The following is a 12,458-nucleotide window of genomic DNA, read 5'->3' as shown; positions in this document are numbered from 1 at the left end:
AGGGTGAATGCAGGTAACTCCATAAATGGTGGGTTAAATGCCGTAGGCGCCAACAAAAAGCTGTCCAAAGAAGCAAAGCTGGCAGTCCACAATGGAGTGCTGTTACCTACCCTGATGTATGGCAGTGAAGCATGGAACTGGCAGAGGAAGGATGAAAGTAGGCTGAATGCTGTAGAGATGAGATCCCTGAGGCGTACGTGTGGTAAAACCATGTATGATCGTGTGAGTAATGTGGATATCCGCAAAGAATGCAAGGCTGATGTGAGCGTAATGAGTAAAATTAAGAAAGGGACCCTCAGATGGTTTGGGCATGTAGAGCGAATGAATGAAGAAAGGAGCGTAAGGAGAATATATGACGCAAGTGTGAATGGTGTAAGAAGTAGGGGACGCCCGAGGAAGACATGGCACGATCAAGTGAATCAGATACTTGAGTCGGGTCATGTCAAGAGTCAGAAAAATAGAAGAGTATGTATGAGACGATGTATGAATGTGAATGAGGCAAAGAGTGTGTGCCAAGACCGAGTTGTTTGGCGGTCCGTCCTCTCTGCCTACCCCTGCGGGGAAACGGCGTGATGGTTAGTTAGTTAGTTAGTTAGTTAACACCCCTGAAACATATACTTTTATACGCCATTGCATAAGATAAATGTACTTACCAATCTGAAGACGCCCGTAGCACTGTGAAACTGGTCCGTTCCCAAAGAGAATTATTTAACACCAAAACACAAGTTAGCAATAACCGAAAACACTATTTATTCGCTGCAGTCTTCAACCATACTGTACTTTAAACTTTTGAGCAAGTTCTATCTTCCAAATTCCAACAAATTTTAAAAAATAATTGTCTCTTTCTGGTCTATTTGTATTTCATACGACAAACAGAGACGGATGCAATTTTAATTGTGTTCCTAAAATGTGTTGCTCATAGAATGTATAAGGACACCTGCGCCGGATGTTACCCAGACGAAATGGTCTGGGACCGCCAAGTGAATATCTTAGTATTTCAAAAGGACATATGAGAAGCGCTGTGTCACCGATTCGGATTAAGTCCTTTCCATTAATAACTAAGAAATTACTTACTATCCCTTAAAAATTGTCCAGTTACCGCCTCTCCCATTTCAATTCCGGTCAATCATTAAGTAAAGCAAAATGGTAAAGTGATAATAAGAATACTAGCGTGACTCAATTATAACGGTATAGCCCTTTTTATTACAATGCAAAATTTATCTTTCGGCTACCGGCTTCGGCAGGATCTTCGTCCAGTTCGTGGAAACGATTATAAAGTCCCGCCCCGTAAAAAATATTCTATCAGATTTAGATGTAATTTATTTAATATCTTAAAAAGTAGTAATGCGATATAAATTTTTTAAATGCAGATCGATAGCTGAATAGTTTTTCTAAGATTACCTAAATTATTTGTTATATGGTGTAAAAAACCATCTAGATACAGCTTAAAACTCTAGATAGTGTAGAATTATAACCCCGGTCCGGGGTGGAAGTGTTAAGGATGTCATACTACCAATGATAAAGAATTTTCCTTGCCACACTCAAACTACAGAGAGATGTGTGAAAATTGTAACAGAAGCCTCAGCCGTTGTTTGTGGACCCTTGAGGCGAGATGGATTAATAAAAACAAGGTTAGAGTCACGACACCTTATGCCTATTTTTAACACCAAAATGCAGTACCGTTCATAGTAACTTTTGTAATATTCAAGTTTTTCAATGTAGTAAATAATATATGTACATTTTTTATTTCCACTAATTGTTCCATTCTAACAATCTACGAATGTATTATCTGTAAAATAAATGTTAAAATACAAATTTTGTGTGTGTTTTATTTCGCGTACATGAGCTATAAATACTTAGGTAAAATCGTGAAAATGATAAAATATAAAGCTTTGGCGATGTCCAGGTATTGTGAATATATTTTTTTTATTACTTTTGTTGTAATTGTTAATATATGGAGCATCTTTCCCAACTATGTCGATTTCGAAATTCTCAAAAAAAAATTTCACTCCACCTTAGTGTATATGTTGCGCTTAAGTATTATTCGCATTGCTTTATTTTGCGGTATTTGCATTTTTTTCATTTTCTCTTTATTGCAGAGAAAAAGAATACTTGAACAGTAATTAAAGTGTGGTGATATAATTGTATTGTATATTATCTGGCATGTTTCTTTATTTACTTTGTTTCTGATTCTACCAAGAAATGATATTTTTTTTGCTATTTTTTTAATTGTATAGTCTGCATTTTTTGAGAAGTTCAATTTTGAGTCTATAATAACACCTAGATATTTAATTTCTTCCACTTTTTTTATGATTTCTCCATTTATAGAAACCTTTGGTTCCTCATGCGTATTTGTTCTGCCTATATGAATGTATTTTGTCTTATTTACATTTAGTTTTAATTTATTTAGTTTGAGCCATTTTGACAATGTTTCTAAGTCACAATTTATCTTTTTGATTGCTTTCTCATAATTATCTTCTGCAATATAAATTAGTGCGTCGTCTGCAAACAGTCTTATTTTGCAATGTTTTAATATTTTACCATATCATTTATGTAGAGTATAAACAATATCGGACCCAATACAGATCCTTGCGGTACACCCAGCTTATTTTCAATCGGATTTGATATATTGTTTCTTATCTTTGTTGTTTGTTGTCTGTTGCTTAAGTAGTTTTTAAACCATTCCAGTTCTTTCCCTTTTATTCAGAATATCTTCAGGGTCGTATTTTTTTCTAAATTTTTTTCGATTTTAAAAATACAGTTAAAATACCCTATATGCAGTGATGAAGACAAATTATCTTATTCATTCGCTAAAATTAATCATTTTTTTCAATAAATTGATAATATTACTAAAAATAATGCGATCTTAATCGGTTTATGTTTAGGTATGTATGTATATTACCTTATTAACCTTCAGGTTTTGTAATAATGTAAACTCATCAGCTGTACTAATTACTCGTCACTCTAAAGATAAAATTTATCTTTATGATTTTTTTTATGTATAAATTTAAATTTAATCAACGTTTTTCTGATAAAACTGAACTAGAAAATATAGCATTAAATGAATGTTATGATAAAATATTATCGTATATTTTTTACTAAGTTGTTCGAATAATTTTATAAGTTTAAAGTTGTCGAAGTGTGTTGACGCAGTCGAGGTAAAATATTATTATAATATTTCATATAATTTTAAGTCATAGCTAAAAATATATTTTTCAACTGTAATACTTATTTTAAAATGGCATTAAAACATTAAAAAAATAATAATGAACTGGAGTCAACAACTCTATCGATCTTGCCAAATGCCAATCGGGCAGGACCGACATTTATTTCTTATGTTAATAAGTATTGTAATGTCATCGATTTCAGATAAATGCGTATATGTCTTGTGTAGAATATTGTAATGGAAGTATTTTTTTATTGTTTTTGTACATGATTTAGGTATAAAGTAAAATATAAGTATAAATTTAATTTTGTTTCGCAGTCCTTCTCACTAGGGTTTCTTGTTCTGAAGCGGCCTGTAGTTTTTTAAACTTTTGTATTTAGTTTCAAGTTGTCTTTACATCGTCCTCATAATGTTTGTAAGTTGGTCTATTACTTTGTTCTCTTGGTCATGTTTTTACTATTGTTTTAAAGTATTCATTGCATTTTTTTATTTGATTTGGTTGAGTATTGTATAATTTCGTAGCATAGAATTTAATCTTTCTCTTTCCAAAAGATGTTTTCAAACTGGAAGTAACCATAATTTGGCTTATTTCTCTAGTTGAGTTTTTATGGAGTATTCAGATATGTTTTTTTTTAGTTTAAATAAAATATTTTTTCAATAAATTTTTTTTACACTGTGAACTTTAAGTTTTTAAATATTATAGTATTCTGTCGGAGTTTTAACTGGAACTTTTAGAATTGTTTAGATTATTTGTTGAGTTGTAGTGGTTCGATTTGAACAGCATCTATTGTTAGTATAATCTTGTAACACCTTATTTTACACATAATTGAATCAATTTTAACAAAAAATAAAGACTAGTGATTTTTCACAGGTTTATTTCCTTATTTGTTGGATGTGGGTGAGACCGGTCCGGAGAAGTGGGTCTAAATTAGGTGGTATAGTTTAGCAGTACATTGTGGAATTGTTGGATATGGGTGAGACAGGTCCGGACAAGTGGGTCTTAGTTAGGTGGTATAGTTTAGCAGTACATTGTGGAATTGTTAGATATGGGTGAGACCGGTCCGGACAATTGGGTCTAAGTTAGGTGGTATAGTTTAGCAGTACATTGTGGAATTGTTGGATATGGGTGAGACAGGTCCGGACAAGTGGGTCTTAGTTAGGTGGTATAGTTTAGCAGTACATTGTGGAATTGTTAGATATGGGTGAGACCGGTCCGGAAAATTGGGTCTAAGTTAGATGGTATAGTTTAGCAGTGCATTGTGGAATTGTTGGATATTGGTGAGACCGGTCCGGACAAGTGGGTCTAAGTTAGGTGGTATAGTTTAGCAGTACATTGTGGAATTGTTGGATATGGGTGAGACCGGTCCGGACAAGTGGGTCTAAGTTAGGTGGTATAGTTTAGCAGTACATTGTGGAATTGTTGGATATGGGTGAGACCGGTCCAGACAAGTGGGTCTAAGTTAGGTGGTATAGTTAAGCAGTGCATTGTGGAATTGTTGGAAATGGGTGAGACCGGTCCGGACAAGTGGGTCTAAGTTAGGTGGTATAGTTTAGCAGTACATTGTGGAATTGTTGGATATAGGTGAGACCGGTCCGGACAAGTGGGTCTAAGTTAGGTGGTATAGTTTAGCAGTGCATTGTGGAATTGTTGGATATGGGTGAGACCGGTCCGGACAAGTGGGTCTAAGTTAGGTGGTATAGTTTAGCAGTACATTGTGGAATTGTTGGATATGGGTGAGACAGGTCCGGACAAGTGGGTCTTAGTTAGGTGGTATAGTTTAGCAGTACATTGTGGAATTGTTAGATATGGGTGAGACCGGTCCGGACAATTGGGTCTAAGTTAGGTGGTATAGTTTAGCAGTACATTGTGGAATTGTTGGATATGGGTGAGACAGGTCCGGACAAGTGGGTCTTAGTTAGGTGGTATAGTTTAGCAGTACATTGTGGAATTGTTAGATATGGGTGAGACCGGCCCGGACAATTGGGTCTAAGTTAGGTGGTATAGTTTAGCAGTGCATTGTGGAATTGTTGGATATTGGTGAGACCGGTCCGGACAAGTGGGTCTAAGTTAGGTGGTATAGTTTAGCAGTACATTGTGGAATTGTTGGATATGGGTGAGACCGGTCCGGACAAGTGGGTCTAAGTTAGGTGGTATGGTTTAGCAGTACATTGTGGAATTGTTGGATATGGGTGAGACCGGTCCGGACAAGTGGGTCTAAGTTAGGTGGTATAGTTAAGCAGTGCATTGTGGAATTGTTGGAAATGGGTGAGACCGGTCCGGACAAGTGGGTCTAAGTTAGGTGGTATAGTTTAGCAGTACATTGTGGAATTGTTGGATATGGGTGAGACCGGTCCGGACAAGTGGGTCTAAGTTGGGTGGTATAGTTTAGCAGTGCATTGTGGAATTGTTGGATATGGGTGAGACCGGTCCAGACAAGTGGGTCTAAGTTAGGTGGTATAGTTTAGCAGTACATTGTGGAATTGTTAGATATGGGTGAGACCGGTGTGGACAATTGGGTCTAAGTTAGGTGGTATAGTTTAGCAGTACATTGTGGAATTGTTGGATATGGGTGAGACCGATCCGGACAAGTGGGTCTAAATTAGGTGGTATAGTTTAGCAGTACATTGTGGAATTGTTAGATATGGGTGAGACCGGTCCGGACAATTGGGTCTAAGTTAGGTGGTATAGTTTAGCAGTACATTGTGGAATTGTCGGATATGGGTGAGACCGGTCCGGAAAATTGGGTCTAAGTTAGATGGTATAGTTTAGCAGTACATTGTGGAATTGTTGGATATGGGTGAGACCGGTCCGGACAAGTGGGTCTAAGGTAGGTGGTATAGTTTAGCAGTGCATTGTGGAATTTTGGATATGGGTGAGACCGGTCAGGACAAGTGGGTCTAAGGTAGGTGGTATAGTTTAGCAGTACATTGTGGAATTGTTAGATATGGGTGAGACCGGTCCGGACAATTGGGTCTAAGTTAGGTGGTATAGTTTAGCAGTACATTGTGGAATTGTTGGATATGGGTGAGACCGGTCCGGACAAGTGGGTCTAAGGTAGGTGGTATAGTTTAGCAGTGCATTGTGGAATTGTTAGATATGGGTGAGACCGGTTCGGACAATTGGGTCTAAGTTAGGTGGTATAGTTTAGCAGTGCATTGTGGAATTGTCGGATATGGGTGAGACCGGTCCGGAAAATTGGGTCTAAGTTAGATGGTATAGTTTAGCAGTGCATTGTGGGAGTGTTTGTGTGCCTGGAATAAGATTTTATTTCTTATTCAATGTGGATTGACTAGATGATCATTTGTGGAAAAGTGTGTGGAAGGTATTATGCCGTGTTGCGCTGCCTCCTTCTTTAGACAACGTTTCGGACAGCGTTGCAGTGTCCATCATCAGGGCAGATGTGTAATTATTACACATAAATAATTACTTATTGGCTAAAGAAGGAGGTAGCGCAACACGGCATAATACCCCAAAAACAAATCACTATAATAATTTTCACATACCGTGTGTGAAAGGGTTTAGTTTTTCCTGTGGGGAACATTTGACCCGGACATAAAGTCGGAAATTAAATACACGTCATGAGGCTCAATGAATGTCTATCATAGATAAGAGAAATAAAATAGTCTTCAGTTGATCATGATAGACCCGATCACGAACCACCAATGATCGATAGATCACTTAAAAAATATATTTTTTAGGTCGCTCGATAAGCGCGCTTTCTCTATCAATCGCAGTTACATACCTGCCTTTCACATCTTCAATAATCTTCTTCTTCTTTCTGAACGCTTATATCGGTGCCTTATTACTAATAAGAATAAACAACAAAACCGAAGTTTCCACGACATTAAATCTATTGACCTATTTATTGACCAAATACCTGATAGTAATACCTAAATACGTACTTGGATAATTATATATGGTGTCCGGAAACTCGTACTACAAGCGAGAAATTGGTTAATCTACTTCCCATTTGGAGTAGATTTCTTTGGATAAGTTTTTTGATTTGAGCTTTAGTTTTCAAGCAAATCGAATCCGAAATGGATGGGGTTATATCAGCTATTTCTTTGTCTTTTAAAATGATCAGATAGTTTTTCTTTTGGGAACTCTATGCGATATAGATTCACCAGTTTTAGTTACTATAAGTTTCCAGACACCATGTGTTGTTGATATTTGTAAAATTTTGTGAAATGTCACCCAATTTCCTTTCTACCTCTCTGGGGCCTAGGAGTCAAAATGTCTTGTCGAAAACTGGTGACATCAGCATAGATCTCACTTTCGGAAATCTGTTCAGTTTTTTTCGCTTTTCTTTGAATGAACCTCATTCACCTATCATAACAAACCAATCAATATTAGCTTCTCAGGCCTCTGGCATATTCTGTCAGAAAGTCGGAGTATTTCGGCTTTTCAATAAAATCCAAATTAATGGAATATTTCGGAACGTATCTGAAAACTAAAAACTGTTTTTGAAAGATGATGTAATATACTTTCTATTTTTATTATTAGAAATATAAACATCATTTTTGAAAAATTTAAATTTTAAATGCTAACAAAAAACAATTTGAAATGACCCACCTTACGTATTTTGTAAATAAAATGACTGAAAACGAAAAAATATTTAAAAAACTTGCATTTTATTTGACAAATGTACAAATGCTATGGTCACATCACTTTTTTGTCGTTTCATGTAAATATAATTAATAAAAAAAAACACGAAATTAAATTAAAATTTTATTTTCAAATTGATGTAGGAAACTTTGATTTCATAAAGATGCACATTTTAATTCTTCTATGATTAACTTCTAGATTTGAATATAAAGCGTGGTATTTTCTCTTTCTAACACCGTTTAGATCATCCTTCTCACAATGGCAGTAACGGAGACACAATGATTTACACTCGGTCATATGAGTTGTTCCCATAAGCGAATTCCTCAACTATAATTTTTTCTCTAACCTGGTGAGTTCACATGCAGGTACCAAACAGTTACTTGATAAATTAAATAAACTTTCACATTTATACACCTGCATTTTTGTCTGACTTACACTTAGTTGGTTAACATAAGTTTTTCCATCACTACCAACTCCTTCTGATTAAAATTTGTAGTGTAAGTATATTATTGTACGTACTCTGTAAACAGAGAAAAACTTCCTCATTTGTGTTGGTCAATATTTGTGGGTTATGTTTACTATGTTGTCCCTGCCGTGCTCTTTTTTGTCCATGTTGTACGGGCTCATGTGTAAATATACAGTGTAAATAAAGGAATAAAATATATAGTTGAAATCATCTTGTCAATACTACGTTAGAGTAAAACTACGAGTACGTTAGTAACATTGCAACGTGAATATTCTATAAAACAATAAATAATATAGGTGGGTACTTAACCCCCCCAGTCTAACTTGTTCGCTTTTGGAAACAGCTCATTTCGTCTCATATAAATCGTTGTCTTTCTTACTATCATGGTGAGAAATACGATCTTAACGATATTAGAAGGAGAAAGCATCGCGCTTTATTTTTAAATCTTGAAGTTAACAACAGAATAATTAAATGTACACCACTATGGAATCAAGGGTCCGACCACAATTTGAGAAAAAATTATGGAAGTTTGTGATTTCTTATTATTTTTTTTGTATGAAATGACAAAAAAAGTGAGGCAACAAAAATGTCTAAAAAAAATATATATTTAGCTATATATTTTTTTTATATAAGCAGTAATTGTTGATTGAAGTACTAGTACATTTTGAATTATTTTGCGGGTTTGGAATGAGCCGACGTGGCTCAGTGGTCCAGAGCACCAGACCGGACATCAGAAGATGCGGGTTCAATTCCCGTCGGCGGCATTTATTTTTACTCGGGAGATATTTTCAATTTGTTTCTTATATTTTTATTTTTGTTGCTTATAATAATTTGTTATCCTTTGTGCTATGAATAAAAAACCTGGTCTTATAAACATTAGTTTATCATTTAAAAAAAAAGTTTTTTATCTTTATCAATAATTTTAGTTCAGTGTTTAGACGAAAAAATATAAGGTTAGCTATTTTTAAAACATTTATATGTTTGCTTTCAAAAAATTAATAATCCAAAAATGTTTATGTTTGTTTCTAATAATGATGAACGATGATAACAGAACTTAAAAATAACTTGCACCGTTTTCACTCTGCTAGGGACATCTTCAATTTGGTACATTTTAAACCATAGAATAGAAACGTTGGGAGAAACGGCATGGAAACGTGCCGACTGTCATCGATCTACGACCAAACTGTACGGACCTTTAACAGAGGAGCGATTGATAGTAATGCGTTCGGTGTGTAGGTCTATATTTTAAACAGTGTGGTATTTACGCAAAATACAAAAACTTGCGTGACTTGACGGCTGTTCAAGTACCTATTTCAAGGAGGGCACTGCGCAGTGCCCAGTTGACAATACGTAACTGGTACTGGGTAGTTACGTACTGCACTAGGTAAACACTGTACCAAGTACACACTGTACTAGTTACACACTGTAATCCGTACTGTAATTTACTAGGAACTTCACAAGGTATTGTGCTGTACTAGGTACTATACTTGGTAATGTACTATACTTGATATACACTGCACTAGTTACCCAACGTACTAGGTACATACTATATTAGGTGCATAATGTATTAGGTATTGTAAAAGTAAATACTACTATTACACTTATTTTATGCAGGTATTCCCACATAAGTTTTTAATCAAAAGTTTCACAATCATAATTTTCCAAGTTTTTATTTTTTTATGGGCAATTTTTTTGATACACACAGGTACATATATAATTATACAAAACATAAGACTCAAAGGCGAAACCTGTGCGTGGGCATTATAAGTTATGTATTCAAAACAGTGGTGGTTAAATAAAGAAAAAATATATACGTATAGTTCCTATAGTTAAATTAATATGATTATACTGGAGTTTTTGCGTATTTAATAAAAACAACAAAGTTAAAGTTGATGTCAAATAGAAGTTACGGTAGTGGCATATATTCGTAGTACAAATTATAGAAAAATTCTCTCAATTCCAGATTTTTTCTTACCCAGCTTTTAACATTTATTTTATATGAAATTAGATTTTGGCACATCTTGATGGAACTCGGCAAGGAATTAAACAATTTTGGGCCAATATAGTTAATTTGTCTTTGGGCTAGCCTAGTTTTGCAGTGAGGCACTGTGTACACGCATATGTTGTGTCTCTGGCTAGAACGATTTGGATTTTTACAGAAATTATAAGGACGAGTGGATATAAATTTAAGACATTGGACACAGTAGATCCGCCTTAGTTCCATAATGTCGGTTTCCTGAAACAATTGATCGGTGGGATATGTCTTGGTCTTCTGGTGCATTATCTTAGTGATAATTTAAATTTCAGGGTTCCCATAAGCGTCATGGCTCAACCAGTGGTCATCATCCACGGAGGCGCCTGGAGTGTACCAGACGAGTGGGTCCCCGCCACGGTAAGCGGAGTTAAGCAGGCGGCCAGGATCGGCTACGAAGTCCTCAGGAAGGGTGGATCAGCTGTGGATGCTGTAGAGGCTGCAGTGAGGTACATGGAAGACAACGAGGTTTTCAATGCAGGTGCGTTAAATAATTCAATGTTGATACTTACTTATTGTCTTTCATAATTTTGAGATACTAAAGTTGTGAGTTTGACTTCTGCAGTGTTAGAGTGAGACGGCAACAGACAAAGGTTTATATGTGCAGTAGTTTGCTGGCTTTTTTCGTGCCTATTTCTATAATCCTACACTCCACTTTTTTAATTCATTTTTTAAAGTTTTTTTATACATCTTTGAAGAAGAAGACAGTAATAAAATATCTGAACGAAACATGAAACAGAACAAGACACAGAAAAATAAAAAAAGATAAAGGTCACAACTAGGAATCGAACCCAGGATCTTGTCTTGTCCTACTAGGAGAGGCGTCTTAAACCGCTCGACCATTGGGACCTATTTATTTAAAGTCAAATTTGTTGATATCATATTTCAAAATTCAGAACATCATCTTTCATCTAATTTTTCTCATATTTTTGGCATATTTGACACATTGAATGAAGAAGATCACGTAACCACCATAATTTCTCCAACATTATTAAGATGAATTAATTTATTTAAATGTATCACCCAGGCCGTGGATCCTCGCTAAACCTGGCTGGAGACGCTGTGATGGAATGCAGCATGCAAAGGGGCTCAGACCTAAAGGTAGGCTGCGCCTCTCTGCTGACGGACGTACAGAACCCTGTGTCCCTTGCGAGGGCGATCATGGAGAACTGCCCGCACGCCTTCCTGGCAGGAGATGGGGCGAGGGACTATGCCATCAGTCAGGTTGGTGTATACTCCACCTATCTAGTTTTCTTCAATCGTGCTGGCGTCATCAGGCATACTGTACAATTCATACATTGTGATGATTTCTCCGTATCTCCCATAGTAACAACGACAATTAAAAAAAATTGTGAAAATACCGTATCGCACATTTTCACTCTAAATATGTTGTAAAAAAGTTTTTCTCCAACGCTTTAAAATCTGCCATCTTTGTTCACCTTTGTTCCATGGTTTAGTACCTTTGATAAAGCGCAAAGATTGTCAATGGATGTTTGGTGGTGTCTCCTGGTTGAACAACGAATACCTTCCCAGGAATTCTTTCCATCAATGCTGGACATTTTCACCATGGATAAATCGGTGTCCCCTCCATGATATCGATAAATATGCTTACATCCACAATTTTTATGATGTCGTGAACACCTTAATATACCTAAGTATTAAATATAATTAGGTTCTTTAAAAATTATGCAAGGTTGATATAGTCTAGCGTTTCCATAATACGAAAGATACTTCCTGCATTCTTTATCACTCTGTCTTTGGTTTGATCTTGAGTAACATTTACTTGTGGCTTTAAGGAGGTAAGTCAGTACACCTGGAACGCCCAATGGGAATAGAACTTTGTCTACCGAGCCCCCGTCGAACATTTTAGCCTGATTATTCTATCAATAAAATACGAGCAGCCTTCGAAACTTGTTAAACAATCAAACTCCTACTTCATAAGTGCAGATCTACCTTAAGTTACCTGTGCAAGCAGTCAAAAGATAAACTGTCCCAAAATGTATATTATTTTATACAATTTACGAACTTTTCTGCAATAGCGATGCACCCGACTGCATATATAAGTATGACGATTTTGTTCCAGGGAGTGACTTTAACAACCCCAGAGTACTTCGTGACGGAGACTGCTAAGAAAGAACTACAGCATTTTTTTAGGGACACAAGATCTGGAGAAAGAAAGGTAAATATG

At 35.9% G+C, this 12,458-nt stretch overlaps 1 protein-coding gene across 1 annotated transcript in view; it reads left to right on the top strand.

Moving 5' to 3' along the window:
• The window catches only part of LOC149420297 (putative isoaspartyl peptidase/L-asparaginase CG7860), a 50,961-nt gene that overhangs the window by 28,598 nt on the left and 9,905 nt on the right, over nt 1-12,458 (top strand). The window contains exons 2-4 of the mRNA XM_089636076.1: nt 10,546-10,751; nt 11,298-11,494; nt 12,354-12,449. Of these exons, the coding sequence (XP_089492202.1) occupies nt 10,562-10,751; nt 11,298-11,494; nt 12,354-12,449 (483 nt within the window). The 5' untranslated portion in view covers nt 10,546-10,561. The remainder of the gene's footprint in view (nt 1-10,545; nt 10,752-11,297; nt 11,495-12,353; nt 12,450-12,458) is intronic.

This window comes from Hesperophylax consimilis, chromosome 10, assembly GCF_061612785.1.
Source record: "Hesperophylax consimilis isolate HC1 chromosome 10, BYU_Hcon_1.0, whole genome shotgun sequence".
NCBI lineage: Eukaryota > Metazoa > Arthropoda > Insecta > Trichoptera > Limnephilidae > Hesperophylax > Hesperophylax consimilis.
This window is presented reverse-complemented; position numbering and strand designations above follow the sequence as displayed.